Source organism: Aulonocara stuartgranti, assembly GCF_965226115.1.
Source record: "Aulonocara stuartgranti genome assembly, chromosome: 20".
NCBI lineage: Eukaryota > Metazoa > Chordata > Actinopteri > Cichliformes > Cichlidae > Aulonocara > Aulonocara stuartgranti.
In genome coordinates, this window is record NC_138956.1 from 10,445,162 (window position 1) to 10,472,504 (window position 27,343).

At 41.2% G+C, this 27,343-nt stretch overlaps 2 protein-coding genes across 10 annotated transcripts in view; one reads left to right on the top strand and one right to left on the bottom strand.

The window, feature by feature from the left end:
* On the bottom strand, positions 1 to 26,975 carry clcnk (chloride channel K). 9 transcript variants are annotated; one of them, XM_082518009.1, is made up of 21 exons: positions 25,411 to 26,089; positions 24,178 to 24,262; positions 20,162 to 20,317; positions 18,169 to 18,300; positions 17,927 to 18,055; positions 16,253 to 16,392; positions 16,054 to 16,131; positions 14,186 to 14,261; positions 13,534 to 13,659; positions 11,444 to 11,528; positions 11,045 to 11,146; positions 10,746 to 10,830; positions 9,141 to 9,293; positions 8,486 to 8,555; positions 8,225 to 8,335; positions 7,721 to 7,892; positions 3,842 to 3,972; positions 3,371 to 3,441; positions 2,679 to 2,759; positions 1,041 to 1,127; positions 8 to 802 (listed from the first exon to the last, which is right to left on the bottom strand). In XM_082518009.1, the coding sequence occupies exons 2-21, from the start codon at positions 24,230 to 24,232 to the stop codon at positions 764 to 766; spliced, it is 2,079 nt and encodes a 692-aa protein (XP_082374135.1). In that variant the 5' UTR covers positions 24,233 to 24,262; positions 25,411 to 26,089; the 3' UTR covers positions 8 to 763. The 9 variants fall into 9 exon arrangements, with proteins under 9 accessions (XP_082374137.1, XP_082374138.1, XP_082374136.1 ...); XM_082518005.1 differs by lacking the exon at positions 25,411 to 26,089 and adding an exon at positions 26,520 to 26,972 and having other exon boundaries at positions 14 to 802; positions 7,721 to 7,937; XM_082518006.1 differs by lacking the exon at positions 25,411 to 26,089 and adding an exon at positions 26,613 to 26,629 and having other exon boundaries at positions 14 to 802; positions 7,721 to 7,937.
* The window catches only part of hspb7 (heat shock protein family, member 7 (cardiovascular)), a 10,841-nt gene continuing 8,419 nt past the window's right edge, over positions 24,922 to 27,343 (top strand). The window contains exon 1 of the mRNA XM_082518019.1: positions 24,922 to 25,103. Within this exon, the coding sequence (XP_082374145.1) occupies positions 25,092 to 25,103 (12 nt within the window). The 5' untranslated portion in view covers positions 24,922 to 25,091. The remainder of the gene's footprint in view (positions 25,104 to 27,343) is intronic.

Here is a 27,343-nt window from a genome sequence, read left to right on the forward strand (position 1 = left end):
TTTAAATGTGCTGTGGGCTGTAAATAAAACAGACGTGACTGTCAAAGGTTCAGACATTTTTCATAGTGCATGTTTTGTTTAACACAATTCATTGGGCTACACACTAAACTTGGAGGATAGAAACAAAGTATCTTATCATATATTGGATTGATCCGCCCAGTTCTTTACCAAAGATACACTACACTGATCCCTTAAAAAATGCCATAAGCAAAAAATAAAAACAAAAACATTTGGGTGTATTTTCAAGGAAGCCTCATCTTGCAAAAAGACACCCCCCCCTCCAACCCCCCTCCCCAAAGGGAAAAAAAAAACATGGCTGCCCCTGGGTTATTATTTAAGATGCATGGTCACATAACTTTCAGTTGCGCCCCACAGGACCTAATATATACTGAACAGAGACTGACTGTTATTACTTGTATACATTTTAAAACTGTTTTTCTTCTTATTAGCACTGGTTAATATTCTTTGTGCTTACAATTTTACTGTGAGACAAAGTGCAAAGCAGTAAATGAGACTGTGTGCTATCTGCTTAATGGACGAGATCCTTCTAATTACAAAAATAAAAATGAAAGATAATAGGCTCTGATAAATGTTTTTCACAGGAGTTTGCAGGTGATAACAGTATAGTTTGGTGTGCAAATATTGTTAGAGAAATTACATCATTATTAAACACGTTGAGCTAATCAGGCAGAGACGGATACATGTTTATTTAAAATACATTTTGATAGGATGTGCTGACGTGATGATGTCGCTGTGATGTCGCTCAGATTTCTTTGGCCAAGTCCTCTAATATCCTCTTCATCTGGAGGAGAAAAGGGAGAAGGAGGAAGAGATGGAGGTAAGGAACAAATGAGACTGCTTTGAATCCATAAGTAGCTATTTTCTCCCAGCGCCCTGCATAATTTTAACAAATCCATACAAGGACGTGGTCTCGTTTGCACAAAGTAAAGCTCATTTGAGGAACATGGGAATGTGACAAAAACGTGCATGTTGAAGGTAACATCTGTGCATGGGTGAAAGTACACAAAAACACTCCCTACCTCTGGCCACGTGATAAGCCCGACCAGCTTTCCTTCGTCTGCAACGAACAAGGTTTGGGATCCGAGTAAACTCAGTATACTGTGGGCCTGAGAACACGCAGAGGAAAAAAGGGTTAATGGAAGCAATTTCTCAGATGAGATCATAAATATTCATCTGATGTCCTGGAAACTGCAGGGTTTTTGTTGTTGTCGCTGTTTTGTTTCTTCCCCGCTGTTTTGTCAGATACGTTGCAAAGAAGACTTTTTTTTTAATTATATGCCCTGTGGATGAGACTGTCTTTATCTTCACATATTTAAGTAACTGAGTGTTTAGAGTGTTTTTCAGCCATCTGTTGAATCTAATTTTAATTTGCTCTCATTTGGCTTCATTTTTTGTCTCTTCCAATTTAACGAGAGAAATATCTTGCTCTTTATGTGCTAGGGTAATGTAATCCAATAGTATCTGTCCACTATCATTTGTTAAGCAGTGTAGTGGGGGTTATTATTTCTGAGAACAGCTGCCTGCTTATTAAAAAAAAAAAAAGTCTAGCAAGTCCCCCAAAATAATTGCATATTGTTGATCAGAAACACAAGGATTTGGGTTCGCTGTGTGCAATTCAAACATCTACTTCACTCTAATTGGCTACAAAGCTTTTTGTTTGAGTGTGCAGCGAGAGAGGGAGAGAGAGAGAGCACCAGTTAACAGGGCTTTTAACTGTTGGCACTTGGTTGCTGGTTGTTTGATTGGTTTGTTTGCTGTGGGTATAAAAATATTTTGCAGGAAAAAAGATGGTGACAGCAACAAGGAGCAGGCAATGCCAGAAGGTGGAGGAAGTGTAGTCTCCTGTTGCTGTAGCAGCCGATGAGTCAGTGAAGCACACGTGCCACAGCCTCTGCTACAACTTAAGGTTTTGTGAGGAAGGGAAGAGGATGCTTTTGCAACCCAGCAAGATAAACCCTCTGCGCAAGCTGCAAGTTCACCTGCCAGAGACAAACCTGAGCTCACAAAAGAGATTCATGATCTCATGAGTTTTGCTCCTTGCTTGAATAAAAGTGTTGTGCATTAAAAAAAAAGGTTTATTGTATTTATATTTGTGATCTAATCATCAAAAAAGTGAGATTTTCTGGCATTCTGACTGCATTCTTTTTAGGAGAACAACAGCAGAGAGAACAGGTGGAGAGAGATGAAGAGTGTGGCAGATGGTTGAGGCACTCTAAGAGCTAGTGGAGAGGTTCAGATAGACAGAGATAAAGAGTTAACACAGTTCAGTTTATCCATTCAGAAAATTTGCTCATTACTTAAGAGAAGCAGGAGATGTGAGACCAGATAGGTCCATTTTCAGAGACAGACTGCATCAGTGTTTTACTCATATCTAAATATTTCAAAACTAAGCTAGCTCCAGTTGCTTTTATTTTCAATTTCAGTCTGTGCATAAATGGAATAAAACAGTGAATAAAACAGCTCATTAGTTATTAGCTTTTTCCAACTGATTATGCTATGCTCTGCTAACTGCCTCCCGGTTTGTGCTTTGGAAAGTGTGCATCATCCTCCAGTTCTCAGAAAGTGATAAACAGGATTTCTTGCAATTGTTGGGCCAACTGTTGCTTTAAATCAATGACTGGTAACGCTGCCAGTTCCATTTAACAAAGAGCCCCTACCTCCTGAACAGTGTTGTGAGGTGATATCACGATGGAGGTTTGGTAAATGCAGCATCCTTCATCCAGATGTTTCTCCGGACTCTGCACACACACATGGTTTTCAATTGCTCATAAACATGAATCAGTAATTTGGAGTAAAATGCAACTGAAATATACAAAATCAAATGTTTATTTATTCAAATTATAATTGGTTAAGAAAAATATTCATGGTATAAACTCAAGTCAAGTAAATGCCTTGATTGGTTTTATATTGTACTTGCATAACAACACTAGAAACTAGAAAATTTTAATGTAAGTTTGTAATTACAATACAGTCAACATTTTGGGCAGACATTGTTTTGGAGTTTCACAGCTAAGCACGACCTGGAATTAATACCAGTAGGTTCCATTTTCTTGAAAAACTGATTTCCTACTTTTAACAGTTTATTGTAATCCTCTAAAAAAATAAAATAAAATAAAGTATTTTTCTGTGAATAGAAAATCCTTTAAAGTGGATGTGAGTTGTCATGAAATGAGCTCTTCCATCAGTTCGCAGTCCTGCCAGCACATCCTACTTCAATCATCTTTTTTTTCCAGCTGTTTCACATTCAGTCAATGTCAAATGGATTGCACGGACACGCTCTTCTTTTTAAACGGCTGCTTTTAAAAAAAAAAACCTCAGTGAACTCTCTGTCTCCATTCAGCCTTTTCACCTCAGTCTTCCAGCGACGCAGGAACGTCAGCAGCTCTGATCGCAGGACAAACCCCAGCAAAATCTGTGACTCTTCAATAAAACAGAGGAGAGAAAAATCTATTTTCTTTGCCACAGTCGGTGCTGCAGTTTAAAGTGCGCGCAGCTCTCTAGCGGCTTTGAGTCATCTGTTCCAAACACAAAAATTTATCCGTGCAACTGCTGCCGAAAGGCTCAGCTGCCCAATTGATTATTTTCTCATAATTGTCACCTTCTCGGGGAAGCACTTTTATGAAGCTGTACTGCTGCAGCCTTTAAGATGGCTACAACTTTTCATCATTTTATTTTACTTTCAGTTGATCTTTGTGATGTCATACCTGTGCGTGCGCTTTAGACCAGCATGTATGTAAAATTTAAAAGCAATAAAATGAAGAAGAGATAATATAGGCAGACTATTGGAGTGAATTATGATCAAATACATTTGTCCGCTCACCGTAGGAGTCTACCACAGGGATTTGCATTTCAGTGCTGGTTCTGACAGCTTGCTCAGCCTCCACTGGCCCAGCTGCTTTCTGAAGCAGCACCGATTTCACCGCAACCTGTCCGACTGGTGTGGATGGAAGCCTGCAAGAGAGATGAATCGTGTCACACCTGGAGAAAAAGCAGCAGTGCTTAAATTAAATGATCAATTCTGAAATTGCATAATAGCGGCTGCCAAATGATAAACAGGAACGCATAAAGGAGAACTGCAATGCTCTGCTTTTACTGATGAATTTGGATCACTTCCACCCCTCATACTCAGGAAGCATGTTGTATAAGAGCTGGTTGGAAGTCAGACAGTACAGCTGCTGCTGTCAGGGCAGTGATATAGAAGACCTTTTGTTATTCCAACAACACTTCATCTGACAGACATAGGCTGATCCATGCGTGGTCTGAACTTACCAAAGTGGTGTCATGATATCTGTTAGTCCTGTGTGATACTGTCGATTTCGGTATCGATCTGATTATTAGTTAACACGACAAAATACACTTTTCAGCCTTTATTTATTTTGAAACTGGGTTTCTGGCACTTTGGGTCAACTTCTGCTGTTTAAACGTGCTATAGGTTATAAATAAAATATATCTGAAAGTGTGACAGCATTAAGCATGAGAAAGCATTAGCCCTCTCAAGGCAGGCGTTGCCAATTTGCAACACTTAAAAACTAACAACCTGATTACGCCACATACATATTTTATGAGTTTTTTTTTACTCAGAAGTACCACTGCAGGACTTGGTTGTGCATTAGCAACTAAAAACTTAATTTGAGCCTGAGGGTTAAGGGCTGATATCCTGTGTGGGTGGCAAACAGATGATGATCCAAGTATAGACACATAAATCTCTGTTACATCTGAGTTCATTTGGATTTTCATTCTAATTACAGTTCTAAGCAGATATATGATTACTGACATTCATAGCCTCTGTGCCCAGTTTCCAGATATTGTCAGTGTGGGTTGTCATGATGAGTTTCTGTTGGGTTTTTTGTGGCTGACTTGGTTAAAAGATTAAATTCATTGTTGTGAGTGTTTTGATTCTGATGGTCGCCTGTGCTCCTGGGAATCGCCTGGTAATCAGTTGTAGGCGAGACAGGTTTGTTGATTGTTGATTGGTTAAAACGTTTTGATGCATTCTCAATCATCCAGGAAAGTAAATCTCCAAAAATTGATTCTGTTCATCTGGACGTAGCGTTTTGTGGGAGAAACGTTTCGTCACTCATCCAAGTGACTTCTTCAGTCTCAGCTGACTGCAGGTTTCCCCAAATCTTATAAACATCCAGAACACCCTGGATTTCGTTGAGAAGGTGAGAGATGTCATTATTGAGACAGATGAAACCATGGTCTCGTACGACGTTACATCTCTCTTCACTTCCATCCCAGTCACGGAAGCGTTGGAGGTAGTCCGTAAGAGATTACAGGATGACCCCAACCTCAGCAACAGGACCACTCTCAGCATCAACCAAGTGTGTTTGCTTTTGGAACTGTGTCTTCATTCCACCTACTTCACATACAAGGGTCAGTTCTACAGGCAGAAACATGGGTGTGCCATGTGCTCCCCAGTTTCACCCATCGTGGCCAATTTGTACATGGAAGAAGTGGAAAAGAGGGCTTTGCTATCCTACCCTGGAACACCACCAAGCCATTGGTTCAGATATGTGGATGACACCTGGGTGAAAATTAAATCTTAGGATGTACTACATTTCACGGATTACATTAACTCGGTGGACCGACACATCAAATTCACCAGGGAGGATATGAAAAGTGGCAGGTTAGCCTTCTTAGACTGCGAGATTTCCATCAGTAATGGGGGACATCTAAAAGCTGACATTTACCGTAAACCTACACATATGGATCAGTATCTAAGGTTTGACTCTCATCATCCACTGGAGCACAAACTGGGTGTCATCAGGACGCTACAACACAGAGCGTACACCATCCCCACTGACACAGCGGCCAGGGAGGCAGAAGAACAGCACATCAAGAAGGCCCTGAGTAAATGTGGTTATCCCAGCTGGACGTTTGTCAAAGCTGGGAAGGCACCTAAAGAAAGCTCCAGCCGATCCAGGAGAGAAGGACAACCGCTGCCCAAGCGAAAACCTGTAGTGATCCCATATGTGTCAGGAGTATCGGAGTAGTTGAGACGCATTTTTTTCTAAACACCGGGTCTCTGTGGCTTTTAAACCCCAAAACACGCTGCGCCAAAAATTGGTCCACCCCAAGGATCGGGTCCCCCGACACAAACAGAGTAACATAGTGTACGCCTTTAAGTGCCAGGAGGAGCGCCAGGATTTATACATCGGGGAAACCAAACAACCTCTGGCGAAGCGGATGGCACAACACAGAAGAGCTACCTCGTCAGGCCAGGACTCTGCAGTCTATTTACACCTACAGGCCAGTGGACACTCTTTCAAGGATGAGGATGTACACGTATGGACAGGGAGGAACGCTGGTTTGAGCGCGGAGTCAAGGAGGCCATTTTCATGAAAAGGGAAAGACCATCTCTGAATCGAGGAGGGGGCCTAAGGGTACATCTTTCGCCATCTTACAATGCTGTGATTGCAGCCATTCCCCAACTATACTGCTGTGAAAAATGAAAGGAACTCTTTCAAAACACATCAAAAAGTCGTGCTGGATGCACTGATATGGACTGGATAATGTGCTTGGAATGAAAGTAAGGAAATTAAAATACAACCTACAGGGGACTGAATTCAAAGACATACCTAAAATCAAAGTGCAAAAATGTTGCAGCAGGCTGGCCCATTTTGCACAAATTTCATTGCAGAAACTAAAAATGGTGCTCAGTAGTTTATATGACCCCCACATGCTTGTATGCAAGCCCGACAATGTTGGCGTGTGCTCCTAATAAGACAATGTCTGGTGTCCTGGGGGATCTTCTCCCAGATCTTGTGCCAGTCCAGATTGCCTGTACTGTAGAGGTTTGAGCATCCCTCCATGAACATGATTCCCCAGACGATCGCTGATTTACCGCCAATCCGGTCATGCCGAATGAGGTTAATGGCAGCATAATTTCTCCAGATCCTTTCACGTGTGCTCAGGGTGAACCTGCTGTCATCTGTGAAAAGCACAGGATGCCAGTGGTGGACCTGCCAATTCTGGTATTCTATGGCAGTGATCATCCTGTTCTGTCAAAGGAGCAGACATCAGTCCTGCTAATGGTTTAAGGACCTTCTACGGTCCTGTCAGCTCTCCTAGGGTAACTGCCTGTCTCCTGGAACTCAATAACACCAAAGCAGCTAAAACTGATGAACAACCTGACCCGATCAATATCCCAGACGTTCAACTAACTTGATGCTGTACTCTGATTAAAAAGTCTTCCCATAATTTTTTAAGCAGTTTATATACAGCCATACATAAAAGTGTTAGTTGTATGATTATTTACACTATGGTTGGCTTCCTTATAGTTTTATAGTTTCAGTCATGGACTGAAGTTTTGTTGAAACTTTTGATACTCGGCATAACTTCAGAGTCGGAGGATCCAAACATCAACTGATGAAATATTTCACTGTGAAACACTGTTTGAAAAACAAGCTTTGAACAGCAATGAGAAAACCTAAAATTAACTAAAACAAACTTTATATTTTATTAATATAAACTTTGTATTCAGTTTTTTTCACATTTTCACACATTTCCCCATTTCTGGCTAGAATTCAGTAATAGTGTACATTTTCATGCCTTATATATTGATATGACTTTCTTACTAATATAATGTTATTACACACACTGCTCAGCTAGATGCAAAAAACCCACAATCAGCACCAAAGTTTACAGGTTTGCAGGTTTACTACAGATTGTCAGACGGCCTTTTGTGTTTACTTACTGAGGACTTGCCTTCTTCAGAGAGGGAAGGTGTGGGAGCCTCTTGCTGATGGACAAGGCATCATAGAAAGATGGGCGTTGTCCAGAGCGTGACAGGGCGTTGGCCAGCAGAGTCGCCAGGAGGATGGGTACAGCATGCGTGAACTGACCAGTCAACTCTATAGCCACGAGAACTGGGGACAAAGTGTGTGTGACAGCGCCAGAGAAGGCCGCTGCACCTAAAGCAGACCAACCATACGATGCACTTTGAATTGTTGCTTTGTTAAATTTAATGCCACATTTCAGCAAATTTACTTAAAAACTTAAAAAGTTGAAAGGCATGATGATGATAGAAATTAACTTATTAGCTAAAACTGGGTTCAAATTGTAGCTCTAGGAAAATGTTTAGCAAAATTTGAAGTAAACTGATTAATGCAGGCAAAATTGTCCCTTTCAGACATTCAGGCAAAAGTCAATGCGAGTGTAAAATATTAGCACCAAACTACAGCTGGTCAGGTTTTTCTACCAGCAAGTGCGTAGCCTCCTGGGTTTACAGAAGCCCACTGCTGGCCTGGAGTCACTCCAGTGGAAGACAAATAAGCGGCTCCTTCCCCAATCAAACGCCCAATAGCTGCCCCTGGAAAAGAGAAACCAAAACGACCAATAAGAAAGGGTTTCTTACTTAGTAGCTTTGCCATGTTAGGAAAAAGACAGCATTTCACTCCTGCAGATGGGGGATGCAGTGAGACGGACTTGTTATATTGAAATTGAAAGTTGAAACACTCACCATAGATGAACACTGGCATGAAGTATCCAGCTGGCAGAGGCAGGGTGCAGGCGAGGACCAACATCCACATCTCAGACACAACACACAAAGACACAGAGCATCCAGAGGAGTCACATCAGGCTGTGTTTGCACTGCTCTCATTTATGCACAAATGATTCCATTATGTGCATTTGCGTTTCACATTTAAATGTAGAAATGAGAGAACTGCTCATTGGTTCCTGCTAAAGTGACTATCAGAAGCTGTTCTCAGTGTAGAAATTTTCTTTTAAACTCATTTTCTTTTTTGTGCGTTTCCAAGGTGTTCTGTCTGCTTCAAACACAAATGAGAAGAAGAGATGTGTGGACACATAATGGGACTGATTAAAACCAGTAACTGGGCTATTACTTTAATAGCTGTTAAAGGTCAAAAACCCATTCTTTCCACCCGCAGTGCTGGTATGACTGAGCATCAAGCATCACAAGACATTTCATCCTCAAAGGTTAAACAGCCTTTAGTTTGCCTATTCTATTGTGAAAATGTCAATTACTGTATTCCAATTATGGGTCGCTGTGACCCAGCAGAGAGGAACAAGAGGAGTCGCAGCCGAGTTTGGTGCCTTCTTAGGATTCCTAGACAGATAAAAAGATGATTTCATTGACCTTTGCATTCCTGTACCTTCATGAGCAGAAAGAAAACTAAAGAGAAGTAGACAGAAGTCCCTGATGAGCTCCACTCCAACAAAGGCTGCAGCTGCTCGGAGGTGTTGTGGGATTGTGAGGTCCACTGCCTGCTATCCAGGAAAGAAGTGAGGAGCTCCTTCATGGTGTACTGATTAAAAGATTAGTGATATTAGTATTACTACCTCACATTATGAAACAAAAACAGACTGATGCTAACATTGGTCCTCATTTACAAAGAGTGCGTTTGCACTGGAGCTGGGCGGATCGATCCAGATATCAACAGCAACGCCGGTGTTGGTATCGGATCGATACTTTGTTTCTATCCTTTAAGTTCAACATGTAGGAATTGTGTTAAATTATTTTCTAAGAAATAAAAAATATAACTCAATCAGGCATTATGAAAAATATCTGAACTTTTTCGTGTTGACTGTCACATCGATTTTACTTATAAACTATAGCACATTTAAACAGCAAAAGCTGACCCAAAGCACTTTATAAAAAGGCACATTTGCATTCCGGGTCTTAAAAACCTCAGTTTCAAAATACACGAAAAGCTGAAGTACGAGTTTTGTTGTCTTCTCTAATTACAGCCACAGATTTAGTGGCTGTTAAAATCAGAAAATGCAAATTCACGATGATTCATCTCATAACTCATTACACGCTGCTCTTCCCTACATAAGCTGCCATTAAGTTAAAAGTATCGATATCAGTGTTCGTATCGGGAATTCTGGCCCTGTATTTGGTATTGGATGGATACCAAAATTTGCACACAAATCTGCATGAAAACTGTGTGTACCAATATTTTTTAACATTATTTTTTTGACCTTTATTAGATAGCACAGTGGACAGCAGGCAGCAAAGGTGGCAGAGAGTGGGGAAAAACAAAGGGCCTCATGTTCGAGCTGAACCAGGGCTGCTGCCTAAACTGGTAGTTTTTCATGGAATAATTAAGCAGTGGCTCATCAATGCACATGACCGACATTTTCAGATGCACTACCTCTGCTAAGAGCATTTCTATGCTGATATTCATTCTGATGTGATGGTGATATTCAACAACGGCATCAATTAGCGTCTTTGCTAGCTTAATGGGATTATTATGATTTGAAAAAAAAAAAAACAGCAATCAGAGTCAATCAGAGCTTTTTAAATGGAATTAGGAAACAAGAAAGTTTCTTCTTTATGTTAGAACTGGGAAATTATTCAAGAAGCTTTGCGCCAAAAATCTCAGTTATGAGTTACTGAGATAGAATTAGATATTGTGAGCTGACACCCTGACAGAAATAAAAGTGAAATAAGCCTCTGTGGTGAGTGTAATAATGTCTAAGGAAGAGCAAAGTAATGACAAACACAAACAAAGTGTTTGAGCTTGTAATGGAGTTAAACAATCTGATCAGGCTCAGATCAAGTGTTGGAGTGAGCGGTGAAATTGTTGCAGACTATAATTGTGGATTAATAGTTACAATTTATAGGAGGATGAGAGCAACGCAGCATACACGGGAGTGACTCAGAATAAAGTGCATTATAATGAAGGAACATTCAGACGAAAGCAACAGCGTGACTCACTGCAGTGTTTATGTCTTTAAATGCTGCTGATGCCCACCTTAGAAGCCATGTAATGACCAGCAAAATGGGGAAACGTCAGTGATGCCAGGAAGAAGACAACCATGCCTGAGTACAGAGCCTTCCTGCAAAATACAGGCATTTGGTTCATTCCATTAGCTTTTAAAATTGTCTGTCTGACTTCTAAATAACCTGAAATGTTTTCCTATCTACTCTAGTCCATGCTTTCAGGGGTTTAAAGTGTGTTACTCGACAAATATTTGCTTCTATCTGGAAAAAAAGGCAAATAAGTTGTCAAGCAGATTTTACAGCACAATTCAGGTTGCAAAGAGCTCTCACTCTGTCGTCAGCATCTTGGCGAAAACTGGGTTTGTTTTAGTGAAACGCAGGATCCACCTGTGGCAGAAGAGGTAGCAGCAGCTCACAGCCCCACACAGCAGCCTGTTTTCAGACAGTGACACAAACCACAGTGAGAGATGAGAGGCTAATTTTAATCCAGGCAGCAACAGACTATCGGAAGTCATTACACTTGGAGAAGTCATGGGAAGGAGAAGGAGGAGGAGGAAATGGTTGAGATGAGACTAAAAAAATTGGAATGCTAATTGGTACAGCAGGAAAAACAGCTGGTTTTCATTGTGACTGATATGAATACGAATGCCAGAAGTCAGGGATTATCTGTCAGACAGAGAATAAAAGAGGACCTGTTTGATTATGCAGATACTGTCAAAATAAACCTACCCCAAGAAAGCAAACAGCAGAATTTCCAGCGGGTAGAAAGGTAAAGCATCGGGGAAATTAGTTCTGAACAAGGCCTGGAGAGTCTCTGTGGACATAAAACAAATTGCATCACTTCAATCTTCCCCACAGCCTTTCAAATTTAATAATCCCTCACATTACTGAACTCAAAATGTATTGGATTTTACAGTCTGCCAGCTTAAATGCTTCCAATAACTTTGCCAAAGTTGATGTTTGACACGGCGAGTTATTATATAGCTGTCAACATTACTGACAACAGAAAGAAATAAAATCAGAATTTAAAAAAAGAAAATATTTCATTTATTAAGGATTTACTTCAACATGAGACATCTTCATGATAAATACCATGAGAGAGATGGAGAGTCTGTTTATGTCAGACAGTCTGGCACATGGGTTTCTGAGAGATCCATGTGTCAACATGATCAATAGGCAACTGAAAAAGCTGCAGTGACATACATCTTCTGCCCACTGGTGGATTATTGGTGCACTGCAGGCAGTAAAGGAGCTGCTGTCATGTAGACAAAGCAACAGGCCACACAGTCTCTTCTTTGAATTCAGGTGTTTTCAGCCCAGTTACCACAGGCTCAGAAAAATCAAGCACCTATCCACGCAGTCTGCTTTTACAAACACTGGTAAGAGAACAAGTCGTTCTGCAGAGCTCACTGAATTCCAACGCTCCTCCAAAGTGGATGCTGGATGCTTAAGTGGAAGTGAATGCTGATCAATGTAAAAGGAAAACATGCTAAAAAAGCAGAAAGTAAAGCCAGACAATGCAAATAACCAGGAGCCACTAGGAGTGATTTTACAGAAAACTCTGGGAGTGGATAGACTTTGTGGTCGACCTGGCAAAGGTCAAGGGGTGACTGAGACAATAACTATAAAAGGACATGAGCCTAGAGGGAAACGGGTGGGAAAAGCAGTGGGGACAAATCAGGGATGACAAGGGAAGTAGAACCTTTAGCAAGGCACAGGGGACAAACATCTATGAAAATAAAACAGGAAGTGGCAAGACGAGCAACACCAAACACAGAGATTGAGACGGGCAGGATGAACTGAAACAATAACTTAATATAAACAAAACCAGGAAAACCGAGGGAAAACATAAAGCAACTGTAAACGGTAAGTATTAAAATAACCAAAACTAAGAGATCCTTAACTTAGAAAAACTGGGACAGCAACCCAGGACCATGACATGATCAGCTGTCAATGATACTACTGCACAGTGGAAACCAGCGTCACCAAGTACTAAAGGCACACAGTGTAAAAAAAAAAAGAAGTGTCCAACGCTCTGCTGACTCAGTAACTGCAGACTTCCAGATCTTCTCTGACATTAACATCAGCATAAAAACTGTGCGGTTGGAGCTTCATGTCCTGTGTTTCTACAGCTGAGCGCTCATGTAGGTGTAGCGTGTAGGTGGCCCAGTATAATCTAGGACACATGTTTAAAATGTCATTATTTTCCTACGCAGTTGTTGGTGTTAAGTGGTCCAGCTTTTAAAAAGGAAATAGCACAGTGTCCTTGTAAGTCTGACTTCAGTAAAATCTCAGCTCTTCAGTCATTATCATCATATTATCTTGGCCTTGTTGCTGTGAGGAGCTGTTACTGTGGCCTGATTATTGAGCTGTTAGCTGCTGGAAAGCAAGTTTATTACCCTAACCCTTCCCTGCAGGAATTTGGTGTTTGGATCCAGTTTGAATCAACATGCTGTCTGGCTGTCTGGTGGAAGGCTGTGGATAATTAATAGATTTGGACCCTCTGAACCACTTACTCGACGTACTGCTGAACATTTTTCTCTGACATCTGTTTCAGCTCCACTGCCCCAAGCACTGATACAGAAAAACAAGGCGCGCATTCATATTAAGCTTCTCATTTTAGAATATTTCGATTTTGATTGAGTGAACTGTGTTCTTCTTTCTTTTTTTGGCCAATGCAACACAATAATTTTCCATATTTGGAGGGAATTCCTTCTTCTTCTTCTAGGCTTTATTTGGCTTTTTTTTCTGTGACTCTAAAGTAAACCCTCTACTTCTAGACTATTAAAGGAGCGAGTGGTGTTTAGTGCATCCATCACCTCCATCTCCACCCCACACTGCTAAAAGTCGGAAGGTCAACGCCCCACAGGCTGCTGAGAAGAAGCATGGGCAGTAATGCCTCAGGGCGAAGTGAGAGCTCATCACCTCCACAGAGAACAACACACCTGCAGGGGAAGAGGAGCAAAGACACAAAGGAATAAGGTGCAGATGACATTTTGCATGCGACGGCAGTAGCCCTTTCTACTTTAAACAGTACAATCTTTGGAAGGCTGTAATAAATAGTGTTGTCTGCATCTATGCCAACAGAAATAGGGGTATATTTCAGGTGTTAACAGACCCCCTGCTGTTTTATGTAAATTGTGACATTTTGAGCTTATCCTTCAAGCACAAACCTTTGGCAATGAACCTCCAGCAAGGATGCAAAAGAGAAATGGAGGTAAGAAGATCAAAATATTAGGCGGAGAGGTGATCAAAGGAGGAAGAGGTGAGGGAGGAACATATACAAACACGATGGGGGACCAAATAGGGCTGAGGGAGGATAAAAGGGAACAGCAACTTTGTGAAGCATGCAAAAGGGAAATCAAAGGCAGAAAAGAGCATTACCTGAGTAACTGTGCGAAAAACAGATTTGCTGTGAGCAGATACATAAAAAGTAAAAAAAAAAAAAGAAGCTCAACCTGGCTTTCTCACCGCCAATGGGAGCTCCGAAGCAGCTGGCTACCCCGACCCCGGCAGATACAACCAACATTTGTCCAGCTGCTTTTTCCTACAAGAAACACATGCTGTAGTGTGTGTGCTGTCTCTTTTTTCAGACTTTTATGCTTTAAAGAACGTAGCAGGATTTCCTTTATTGTTTTCCAGAGAAGCATTTCACACCCCGTCTGAGCCCATCTGAGGTCCCTTGCTATGATTCAAATAACATGGCCTCCAAACAGTGGAAGAATCAAACACAAAGCTCTTAACATTTAGACATCACTCAGGCCTTAACAAGCATGTAGAGCCTATGTTCTCTTATTGTGTTTCCTGTAAAGATGACTCTGTCTTTACTGGAATTATTCCAGTCCTTCGATGTGATTCATTTTTTCTGACGTGTCAAAAGCTGCAGTTCCTCAAACGGCCACTCGTGGCTGGCTCCAAAAATGAGTCGTCCTCCATAGACCATCATGTTAAAACGCACAAATTTAAAGTATAAACCAAAAATGCTTGCAACCTGAAACAAGAAGCAATTTTAGTTTTTATCGCTAATTTTCTCATTTAGGACAACTGCATGAGGGTTGAAGTTTGCATGATTTGCTTATGGCAGCTTTGGCTGAGAGGTGGAAGATGACACTGCCCACTTACAGCTAGAGCAGCGGTCCCCAACCCCCGGGCCTCGGACCTGTACCGGTCCGTGAGTCGTTTGGTACCGGGCCGCGAGAGTTGAGGCTCAGGTGTGAAATGTATGGTTTTCAGAGTTTTTATCGGTTTTCAGCGTTATTTTGTTATCGTTTTTATCGTTAACTCGGTTTTCCTGGGTCTTTTCACGTGTGTTATGAATAAATCTTCTTTTTTTTTCGGTACCGGTACTAGTTTTATTTTGTTGTATTTATCCGCGACACCTTAAAGGCCGGTCCGTGAAAATATTGTTGGGCATAAACCGGTCAGTGGCACAAAAAAGGTTGGGGACCGCTGAGCTAGAGCATTTTGGAAAGGCTTCACCTCAGCACTGATCTGGACCTCTCAAAAACATTTGCGTCCTTTTGAGCATTTTTAATGGAATTATCTGACAAATAATGGGCTGCTGTGCGATTAATATTTCTAGACTGTCCAGGAAGACTGTAGACAAGTTCTAGTATTATATTTATGCATCACTTACTTTTATTTCACTTAGCACTTATTTCAGCACTTTCATTATCAGGTATCTGTTACAGCAGTTAGGCTTTGATCTTAACCCAAGGATTAAATGTGTTGCAATGAGGTAAGCAGAAAGAGATGAAGATGACAAATAGATTCTGAGTCAGAATTATTTGTCCAAACAGATTAGGGGTCCTATTTACAGCAAAATGATGACATCCAGTGTTCACACTCCTTTTGTTTTTTACTAACTTCTAAATCTCTTTTAGCCACTAAATGGATTTATATAGCACCTTTCCACTTGTGCTGAGCACTCAACTTTCTGTCTCACTCAACTGTGTCATTCACCCGATCAAACATTTATTTAGGCCTAAGCTCACGTACTGCTTTGGAGACAAGTAAAAGTTCTGTATTTTGTGCAAAGACACTTGGATTGGTGGACTGGAGGGGTCAGGGATTAATCCAATGACCTTGTGATTGGTAGATTACCTACTCTAACACCTGAGCTTCAGCTGTGCCACTAAATCATCTCTGGCTTTGTTTGCCTGGTGTTTGGTACCTGATGTGCAATATAAGGGGTTTATCAAAGCTTTTCTCTTTTTTTTTAACTGAAAGGTTTCTGGGCTTAAATATCAAAAAAGTTGAATTAAAATGTGCTTTATTTCTAACATACACAGACTGTTTTAATGTACAGCATCCTTTTTAGTTACTTCTCTGTGCTTTACCTTCTTATCACGTTGTATGAGAGTGCAGAGATTGCTCAGGTAACCTCCCACCATGGTGGAAAGATGCACAAATGGACCCTGATGTTTCGAGGTAAATATACAGAACCGTCACAACAAATCAGAAAACACACCATTAGCAAAATGATTACATTACTGCTGCGCATTCTGAGTAACAAAAAGACATGCTGAGTCATCTTACCACTTTGCCCAGGAAAACAGTGCTGCCAGCAGCCAGTGTACAGATGAGGCCCAAGAACTTGGAAAACAAATTAGTGAGAGACAAATAATGCGGCATTTCAAATCCCGCCAACATGGTTCTCACCTCTGGTATCCCTGAGCCTGAGAAGATAAACAATTGGGAGTACAAGATTGAGTTTGAGGTACAAAAGCAATCACAAAGGCAAAAAAGACTATTATAGGTGAATACGCAAGAATGATTTTTGAATGATTAAATAGAGGGGAACGTCAAGGCAAGGATTTCTTTGGGACTTAAAAAGACCATCAACACAAAACAGGCAAGCTGAAGATGAACTGTGTTTCAGTATTTGATTGTAAAGGCTATATCTGCACAGGGGGATTTTGGTTGCATAAATCAAACCAATTTCTCCTTTTTTATGGTTCAGCTGAGATGTCTCCTTGTTTGCTTTGTTTGCAAGTAAGAGACCAGAGGGACCGCTGGGCTACAGTACAGAGCTGCACTGCGAACGGTGGACAGATAGAACACATAGTCCCTTAGATATGCTTTATCCTACATCCTTCATACTTCATACAAGATTTCTGAGACTGCTAATATCATAGTTGACTTCTTCATATCTCATTTGACTGTTTTTCAATACCATTTATTTTAGATAGACAGAAAGACGTTTTCAAGAGAAAAAAAGTGGGTGATGAAAAATGAATATTCACGTTCATTTGTGCTCATTTATCTTTTTTCTAAGACTATAATGAAGATAAAAAGGTTGAATGTCCTTTCATGTTACGGTGTGGCCGCACAAAATCACCTTGGATAATTAGCCTTTCTAATCTTATGCCGTGTTGTAGCCAAACACTACATAACTTCCACGGTAATGATCACTTGTAAGTGAATGAATGGCAAAAGCTTGCTACTGCAATACTCATCAGCTCACACACATCCACATTTGGTAGAGACTCAGTGTTTGCTTAGCTGTCACATCTAAAAAAAACTGGTGCTTTAAAGCATGGGCTCACAATTTTTCCAAGTCTGTCTTACAACAATAATCAGGTTTGCATGTAAATATATGGAGAGTTTTTCGTGCTGTAGTAGTTCCTGTTGTTCACAATAATAATCACTTTCTATTGACTTTTAACCCTGTAACAAGTGTTTGAGACCTCTATATCATTAGTGTTATTGTTTTGTATGTTTATGTTAAAGTTGAATTAAAAGTATAAATAAATAGCATAAATAATATAAATACATTCGAGTCTGAATCTAGAGGCATTATGAGGCGTTGATGATATGAGTTGTAAAGAAAAATCAAGTCTTTTTAGTTATAAACATCATCTTTGGACACAAATAGTTTTGCTTTTTTCTTTCAGTTTTGACATGGACACCTTTGTTTTAGGTAAGCTTGTTGATTAAAAATGTTCTCACAGAACTAAATTGCATACTGAAGAACGTTTCAAGGAAGGGGTGTTTTCTGCTAGAGCTTTGTTTGTAGTGTGTGGTGACTATCCCCCAAGCCACAATCTAACTAAGATAGATTTGAGACCTAAAATAAAAACTAATTCCCTCTTTCTTCACCTGTGGACTTGGACGGTTGCAATGCCATGCTCTCAGAATACAGAGAAAAGCAGCACAGCCTGTGAAAAAACACCTGAACTAATCATGTTTCCTGCTTGTTGCTCAACAGACCTGTGGAGAAAGGACAGATGTTGTGGGAGAATGATGATGCAATGGCACAAATACATGCTGGGTAAAGAGTCCAGCAGAGAAACTGCAGCAAAACATTTCCTTCCAGCATCGTATAAAGCCACTGGTGAGCTGCAAGAGACACGAGAGAGAAGCACTGATTATTTGTGTGCTTTGCTTACTTAGCTTGTGTGTGTGTGTGTGTGTGTGTGTGTGTGTGTGTGTGTGTGTGTGTGTGTATCCACCTCGCAGCAGCTTCGCTACACTGAGGTCCATGAGGAAACTGAGGATGGCAGTCAAAATACCCAGAGCAGCGTAGCCATACCATTCAATCCCACACACTGTTCCCAGACAACACCTCAGCTTCAACAGCAGCTCTAAGGAAACAAAAAGGTTTAGCATGTCAGAGCAACAGCGTTGTGCTGAGATGTTACAGAGGTGGTAAAGTTAAAAGGTAAAGTTCACAATTACTTGGAAAGCTGTGGAGCATTAAAGTTTTACATTTTTCATCAGATTGGATTCAGTTCAGTTTCGATTCAGCAGTTTCCAGAGCAGGTTTGAATCTTTTAGGTTAGTTTGCATTGTTTGATTCCAGCCTTCTGGTTGTTGCCTTTGAATTAGATTGTACAAAACAATCTGAAAATATAAACACTTGGGTCACAGTCGTATGAGCACCCCAACGTATTGAACATAAATGATCATATTAAAAATAGGCCAAAACTAAGGATATTTTTTGTCTTCATCTTGTTTTGTTCTACTTTTGTTTGTCCACTTGGAGTTAACCTCTTAAATGGTAAATGGCCTGTATTTGTATAGCGCTTTAAGCTCCAACGCCCCCTGATACGGGGGCAAAAGGCAGGAGATCAGGTAGGCTTGGGGCTTAAGAGGTTAATAATAATAATAAGGTATACTTTATTGATCCACGTGGGGAAATTCCTCTCTGCATTTAACCCATTCCCTCAGTGGTGCATCCTGGGGTAATCAGTTGTTTTGGGTCTCACAACATCACAGACCCTCGCTCAGGTGAGCCACCCGATGGTGATCAGGCCTTGACTTGCATACCAGTAGCTACCAACGGATCAGCCCTCTTAATCCACAGCCACCTTGTGGCTTTCTCTGCCGCTTCACTCACAGCCTGGATGGCATTCTTTTTGGCTGCCCCAGCCACACCCAGCCAGCAGAGGACTTTGCAGTGATCATCCTGCAAAGCCCCTGGATCGCAGGAACGCCAACGATACCGACCATTGCCCGGGCCTTCGGGCAGCTGCTGACGTGTTCTAGGGTGCCTCTTCCAGAACACAGGGGACAGATTTCCCCCACACTTGTGTATTCAACTATGGAGCTGTGCACAATCCTTATTTTTTTCCATTTGTGCAAGGCTTGAGTCAGATAACTTAACTTGAAACAACACCTACAGAATCGCATAAGCTAATATTGAAGTAAGCACCCATCAGAACAAACACTAATATGTTCAAACATGCTGTACTTGAGTAGAACTACAGACACTAGTGCTAAAAAACACTCCAGAAAAAGCTGAAGTACTGATTTAACCTCTTTACTCAAATAAAAGTGAAAAAGTACAGGATCTGAAATGTACTCAAAGTATAAAGTAGCTCTTTGGAGGATCTTTCTACCACATATATTTGTGTAAAGGTAACAGGAATATTTTAGCACTAGTATTTGTACTTCTACTGCAGTAAAGAATGTTTTTACTTACTTCAGTATTAGCACGAGTGGTTCTGTAGTTGTTGTTTCAAGTTAAGTGACCTGACCCAAGCCTTGCATGAATCTAAAAAACAAGGATTGTGCGCAGCTCTGTGGTTGGATACACAAGTAACAATGAAATCAAATGACAGTTTAGTATAACTGAAATAACAGAAGTATAAAAATATAATATGAAAGTTAAATCACCAGATGAAATATAACAGCAAACGATTATACTTGGGTATGAGAACTGAATATTAATAAGATATCAAATCAGTAATTAGGTTTCAGTGTTGCACCCTGTCCTTAGAGCAGAAAATACATATTTAAAAGATGTGATAATATCTTATCAATAAACTCTGTTATTGAGTTCAAGATTCTGATCAATGTATGACTTTTCAGATTGAGGTCAAACCAAACTGGAGCTCCAGCGTAAAACTACATACTTGATTAAGATTGCACATGGCTGCTCTCAGATAGATTGATTGCATCAGTATTGATCAGATTATAACGATTTTCCAACGTCACTCTGACCTTTGACAACAGCACGGTGCCGTCTGCATGGTTTCCATGGATCCGAAAGGAGCGGGCTCTTATTATGGGATGTGTCCGATTGATTTTCTTGCTCCCAGTTGTTGTTCTCGCCATCCGCTTTACTCCTTCGAGGCTCATCCGGGCTCTTCATTTTGCCTTGAAGTGTTTGCATTGCAGTGTGACTAATGCAATTACAAATAAGCTGCTTGAATGAAGATAAAATACTTACATGTAAGACAAGCAGACTTACCTTCAAGCCCCAATTGAAGTAGTATGATGTGTTACAGACAAACGTCTGTGTGTAGTACGTACAAACTGGTAGCTGGTTGTCAACTGACCTCTGTTAATGTGTTATTATTAAGGTGATGGGGCAGTCACGGCTGAAAGGGTAGCTAATATTAACTCTTTGGGGGAACATGGGTATGTGCCCTTCATTTGTCTGGACGTGCATGATATTCAGCTTTTAGGTAAAACAAAATATGCTTAAAAGACATGTTCCACTGTGTAATTTATGAATTATCTGATAACTTTAGCTATTAAAATCTGATAAATTTAACTGGCTAAACTAAAAATTGCGATTTGTTATATATATTAGATATTCAGTGTCTATTTTCCAAGGTCATAGAGGACTTAAAATTGTAAAATGAATGATTTTCTTTTTTTTTCTTTTTCAAATAACTTAATGGTCCGACTTTTAAGAACAAAAACAGAATATTATATTATATTATATTATATTAGATTAGATTAGATTAGATTAGATTAGATTAGATTAGATGGAAATGCATTCATTTAAATATAAACTTGAAGGTAGGTCAGTTGAAAATCAGTTTTAATCTGAGCTTTTGTTACTGCAATAACTTTACAACTGCAAGAATTGCAATTAAAAAAAAACTATGACCTTGCTTAGAAGAGTGATTGTCTTTAAAGGCCCCGAGAACCAGAAAAAAACATTTTGCACAAAACTGTCATTGTGAATTCTCTTAATGTCCCAAACTTTGCAGGAAATGCAGGTTTAGCTTCAACAGGTTGTTGAAGGTCAAGGTAATCATTGTTCAGTCCTGGAATACACATACACATGTGTGCGCACCCACACACACACACTTTAAATCAGCCCTAAGTTAATGGCTATCAGTTATACATCCAATTTATTCTTTCATCCGTTTTGTTTTAAAAAACTGAAGTAAAGTATGCATTCTCTCTGTCTCTCTCTCACACACACACACACACACAATTACTCAGTATAAAACTTGTTTCCATGGGAACAGCACGCTGAGGTTCCTAGAGAGCCAGACCGAGAGACGCTACTTTACTCTTGTGAACAATGACTGCTGCTGACTTGAGAAGTTTTCCTCGCTGTCAAATAAGTAAATAAACCAATCAATTTATTCCTTACAGTTTCTGAATCCTGAAGCTGAAAATGAATGCACTTGCAAATATAGACAAAGCTTTATTTGAGAGTAAAGTCACAAATTAAATGACCTCCATTTATTTTCTTTGTGAGGCTGAGGAGAGCTGCTTCTCTGTGATAAACTGAGGTTGAAAATGTTTTGCTTACAGCAATCTCGACAAATGACTTCTGCCTACATAGCTATGTTTTCATGGAAATACGATAGGTTAATGAATGAAAACATGTTATGACCTTCAAGCACAGCCGCAGTCTGTTACAGTGGGATCTGTCTGCAACATTAACAACCAGCAGCTGAAACCGGCAAAATCATACGTGCTGTGTGTGTGTGTGTCGCAGGTGACACGGTGTCACTAGTTAGTGAGAATGTCATGCCTGATCATTGTGTTTTGTCTATCCACACTCACTCTGACCCACATACTGAATATATAAAAGTGGTGATCATCCTGCATGACTCGACTGTACTAATTTACTGTTAATTCAGCTGTAAGCCTCAGACTAAACAACTGGTCTAAAACTAAGAAACACTCAAGTAAAATTTAAAAACAGTTTAAAAAAAACCATCCCCGTTCCAAAATGCCATGTGATTCATAAAGAGTGGACATCATGCCTTTGATCCTTTGAAGTTTTTTCCTTAAGTAGGGGTCAGGAGCAGCAATTTTTAGTCAGTTTGTTCGCAGCCTTCAAACGTTCGACCAGAGATATATTTGGAAGTATTTGTAAACCTTTTCAGAGTCACTGTGCACAGGCGCCAACATGTATCCACGAAAATGCCCACAAAGAAAAAAAGATTATGCCGCCTCTCCTTTGAGGTCTGGCCGGCCAATCGCTCCAGGAAAAACAACCATGGATAGTGTCTTATCAGCCCGAAGGACATCACAGGAGAACTCCGACCTACATGCAAAAATTAAACAAATTGAAGAAGAGAAGCTTCAACTGGAAGAGAAGTGCAAACAAATGGAAGCACGAAATCAAGAGCTGGAAAAACAACAGCAACGCCAGCCTTACACAAAAATTATTAATGAGGCCTGGGAAGGAAAGTTTGGTCAAGCACGAGAGAAGATTTTGTTCCTGATGAAGGAAAACAAGAAAAAGAGTGCTGAATTAAAAGAAACGTCTGCCCAGCTTCAACACAAGAATGCTACTATTGAGGAGATGCAAAGGGATCTCGAAAACATGGAGCAAAAGAATCAGGTGCTCCGAGGAACGCTTGATGAAGCTATGGAAGAAATTGTACAAATCCTCGGACAGAAAAAGGAAGAGGTCACACAAATGCAGGACCAACTTGAAGGCATAAAGGAAAAATACAAAGTGCTGAAAGTCAGGCTGGATGAAACAGTGCAAAAATAAAGAGCTTCTTCAAGAGAAAGAGCAACAGGAAGAAGAAAAACGTATTCTCCAGGACTTTGAGAGAAGAAATCTAAAACTGAATGAATTTTGTAATACAATGAAAGACAGAAAACCTGAACTGGAAAGAGAAGTATTGGAAAAATTACGTTCAAAGATGCAGTGTAGGATCAATGAAATGGCGAAAAAACACTCAGAGGTCATTAATGAGATGTTGTTGAAATTAGACAACTTGAAGTGCGAAAACGCTGAAATGCTTGCGCAAAAGCAGCAACAAGAGCAAATAAATGAAGACCTGCAGTGTAAGCTTCAAGAAATCACAAGAAGAAATGAGCATTAAAAGAAACGGAGCAAAGATGCCAGAAACTTGAGAAGGAAATTGAAGAAACAAACGATCAGTTGAGAACCCTCATCCTGGAGAAAAAAGAGCTCATGGAAAAGTACCTGAAAAAGAAGAAAAGGCGCTGCTGCTTATTCATGTAGCCTCGTCGTCCTCCACCTCTGTTCCATCTTAATTTTCACCACTCCTCTCCCCCTTCTCCCTTTCTCTCCTAACACCTCTTCCCTCTCTCCTTCATCTTTTTTCTTTTTCCACCCTAACCCCCCAACCAGTCCCGGCAGTTGACTGCCCCTTCTGAGCCTGGTTCTGCCGGAAGTTTCTCCCCGTTTAAAGGCAGTTTTTCTTCCCCACTGTCGCCTAGTGCTTGCTCAGAGGGGATTGTTGGGGCCCTTTTTTTTCTTTTTATTACCGTTTTCCTTTATTTACTGATTTGTTTTTGGGTTTTTTTACTTTTCTTTTACGTTGTTTCTTTATTTACTTGTTTAACTTTTTTTTCCAACTATGTAATAAAATTATAAACCAATTGAATTTATCCTTTGAGTATTTTATGGTCATGCCTTGTCTTTTATGTCCATCCTCTACACTGACAGTATTCTGTTTATGCTGTCTTTTTTCCACACAGGATAAAGTTGGTGTGAAGGTTTCAATCTGTGAATGAATCTAAGCACCATCACCTTAACTCTGTTACCCTTTATGTAACTGAACTCTGACCGTGAGCACCACAGCCACTGCGTACCAGTCACACGCACTTTAAATCCATCACAGTAAACCAGTTATTTTATCTCAGTTTGTTTTGCAGCACATTTCACAACATGAAAAAGCATAATGTCAAATGTACAGACTCAAAATCTGATTTAAAAACATGAGGACTGACCTGTAAGCTTTACATTTACAGTTTATCACATACCACTGAGCAGTTCTTACCTGTAATTCTAACCACTCTTCTTCCTTTTCTTCCGTCTTTCTTATCTTTTTCCATCTCTGAGTGTAGTTAGCTCTCTTTCTCTCCCTGTGAAATACAGCAGCTGGACCGTTAGCTAGCAACACACTGTGCGACAAAATGCATGAAAGCCTGTGTGTTTGTGGACATTTGTTGAGCTAATAGAAATGTTGCATTTGAAACGACTTACAACTTAAAAAATATGACTCGCTTAATGCTCGCTCATCTTGTGTAGGGCTAAATAGATGCTGACGGAGTGCAACCGTCCTGCAACTGTTCCGATGTTGTGCAAAATAAAATGAATAAATAAAAATGCCGGCCCACTTTAACCCCTGGCTATGGCACACCATTTGCCTCTTTCATCTATTTTCATGCGACATCCCCTGGTGTTTAATAGGGGGACAGGACTGACTCGAATGTGTTAAACCAAAAATAAACATGTTTTGAAAATGTAAGGAGGAAAAAGTACTGGTATTTGTTTAAAATCAAAAGTTGACAGATACATAAATTCCTAAGTAAAGTGGAGATACCTGAAAATTCTATTTAAGTACAGTAAAAATTTTAGGGGTGCAACGATACTCGTATCAATATTGAACCGTTCGATACAATGCTTTCGGTTCGGTACGCATATGTATCAAACAATACAAAATTTGTAATTTATTTTATCAACTTTCCTTCTGATGATGCTGTCTGTGTTGAGCGCTCAGTGAATCTGCGTAGGCTGCACTGTGGAGCACAGATCCACTGAGCGTTCAACACAGACAGCATCGTCAGAAGGAAGAGCGCAGGGCAAGCTAGTGAGACAGAAGTTAAGCTCTCCTTGCAACATGGCAAATTGAACCTCCCGCACCCTCATTCAGATCTGGCGTTTGGAATTATTTTGGTTTTCATGTGACATATGACCCTGAAGGTAAGCGAGTCATGGACTAAAGTAAAACAGTATGTTGGATGTGCCACGCAATGCTCAATTACATGGGTGGGAACTAGTGTGTTAGCGCAGTTAGCTCTTAACGTGTTGGCCGTCTAGCCCCACGCAGGGGTAGCTCGTTAACGGAGATTTGCCCTGTTGTGGCGTTAACGTCATTTCAACGAGATTAACGCTGACAGCACTAGTGGGAACACAATGAATATGACTGCACATTTACGCCGACATCATCCTAGTGTAAAGACAAATGGAAGCAGACAAAAACAACAATCATGCATGCTACAAACTTTACCCGAGTCATTTAGACAGCCGTTAGCACATGATTCTCCTTATGGGGACCTGATATGTTTAATATTGTGGCGAGCTCAGACAACGAGGAGACGGAGGTATCGTTTGGTCTTGCTTCCCATGAGCTAGCCAGGGAGCACAGCCGTTTATTGACATCTGCAGAAGAACACTGCCGCTAGCTAACTGCTCAGCGCAGCAACCGCACAGCAACAACAACACACAGAGCGCCCTCTGACCCCGGAAGGACACACCTTCTCAGCGAGAAGGCGTCACCCGTCACTATGGCAACATAAACAAAACATAACTGTACAAACAGAACCCCGAACAGCCCTGACCCGCTACATAGCCCCCACCTAAGGGGTCAGTCGTCCCCGACGACCCCATTACCCCACACAAAGTCCTGCAAATGTCCAGGTGCCTTCTTTTGGCGCACCGGCCGGGGTCACTCGGGTCAGAACATGGGGTGCCACCATCATCCCACTTCTGCACCAATGTGGCGAGCTCAGACAACGAGGAGACGGAGGTGTCGTTTGGTCTTGCTTCCCGTGAGCTAGCCAGGGAGCACAGCCGTTTATTGACATCTGCAGAAGAACACTGCCGCTAGCTAACTGCTCAGCGTGGCAACCGCACAGCAACAACAACAACAACACACAAGGCGCCCTCTGACCCCGGAAGGACACACCGTCGCAGCGAGAGGGCGTCACCCGTCACTATGTCAACATAAACAAAACATAACTGTATAAACAGAAGCCCGAACAGCCCTGATCCGCTACAATATGCTGCTGAGAATATAGCCCAGAAGAAGCGTATAGTATAGCTTTTATTTTGGAAAGAGCCATTTCTCTGTAATAAACTCTCTTTTCCAAAGATGAGTGATTCCTCAATCAGATACAGGTGTTACCGCGCCAGAGCCGCGGCCCCGAACCGTAGTAAGGAAACCTCTGGCAGTTACTTGAAGGTCCCGTAACTGACTCGTAGTCGGCAACAGCTTACTATACAGGTCAACTCCGCTAGCAAAAAGATCGAAGGAGGCGTAGGAAACTGCTTCACCGAACTTTATTTCTTCTCTAAGGCACGAACACCGCGTACAGTGGGCTGAAACAGTTTACTCACAGCGAGCATCGCCGACACAACTCTGGCTGTCGAGGGAGTTATTATATTCCTTTTATTTCTTTTCTTTTCGTCTCTTCTGTAGCTAACCGTTACTTTTTCCCCTTCTCCGCTCTCTCTCTTCACACACACACACACACACCAGGCAGTCCCGCTACACACATCCCGAATACATTTCCCATCAGGCTTCATCCTTAAAGGGCCATGCCTGTAACACAGGGCTTGCAAAATCGCTAGCCCGACGTCCCGGGGCTAGCGATTTTTCCAGTCGTACTACCAAAATCTATCTCTGCCCTGCCCGTCGGGCTATTGTAGGAAGGAAAAATATATGTCAATGCTTTTGCATTCTTTCGGAAATGTAGCTGGGTAATTATGTCATTGGCATCGGTGAGCCACTGTCAATATGTGACATATTGAAATCGCGTTTGAATTTGCGCTTGTTTTTTGCTTTCAGTTTGCAAATGTCCAGGTGCCTTCCTTTGGCGCACCGGCGGTCACGACCGGCGGGGGAAAAGTCACTCGGGTCAGAACATGGGGTGCCACCATCATCCCACTTCTGACACCAATGTGGCGAGCTCAGACAACGAGGAGACGGAGGTGTCGTTTGGTCTTGCTTCCCGTGAGCTAGCCAGGGAGCACAGCCGTTTATTGACATCTGCAGAAGAACACTGCCGCTAGCTAACTGCTCAGCGCAGCAACCGCACAGCAACAACAACAACAACACACAAGGCGCCCTCTGACCCCGGAAGGACACACCGTCGCAGCGAGAGGGCGTCACCCGTCACTATGGCAACATAAACAAAACATAACTGTATAAACAGAAGCCC

What these genes read in the sequence shown, in the direction of transcription:
- clcnk (XM_082518005.1), bottom strand. Translation starts at nt 24,232, where the DNA reads ATGGAAAAAGATAAGAAAGACGGAAGAAAAGGAAGAAGAGTGGTTAGA. An exon ending in AGTGTGGGGTGGAGATGGAG is followed by an intron (nt 11,529 to 13,533) that starts GTGATGGATGCA and finishes TTATGTCCACAG; the next exon opens with AGACTCTCCAGGCCTTGTTC. An exon ending in GCCAAGATGCTGACGACAGA is followed by an intron (nt 10,831 to 11,044) that starts GTGAGAGCTCTT and finishes TGTATTTTGCAG; the next exon opens with GAAGGCTCTGTACTCAGGCA.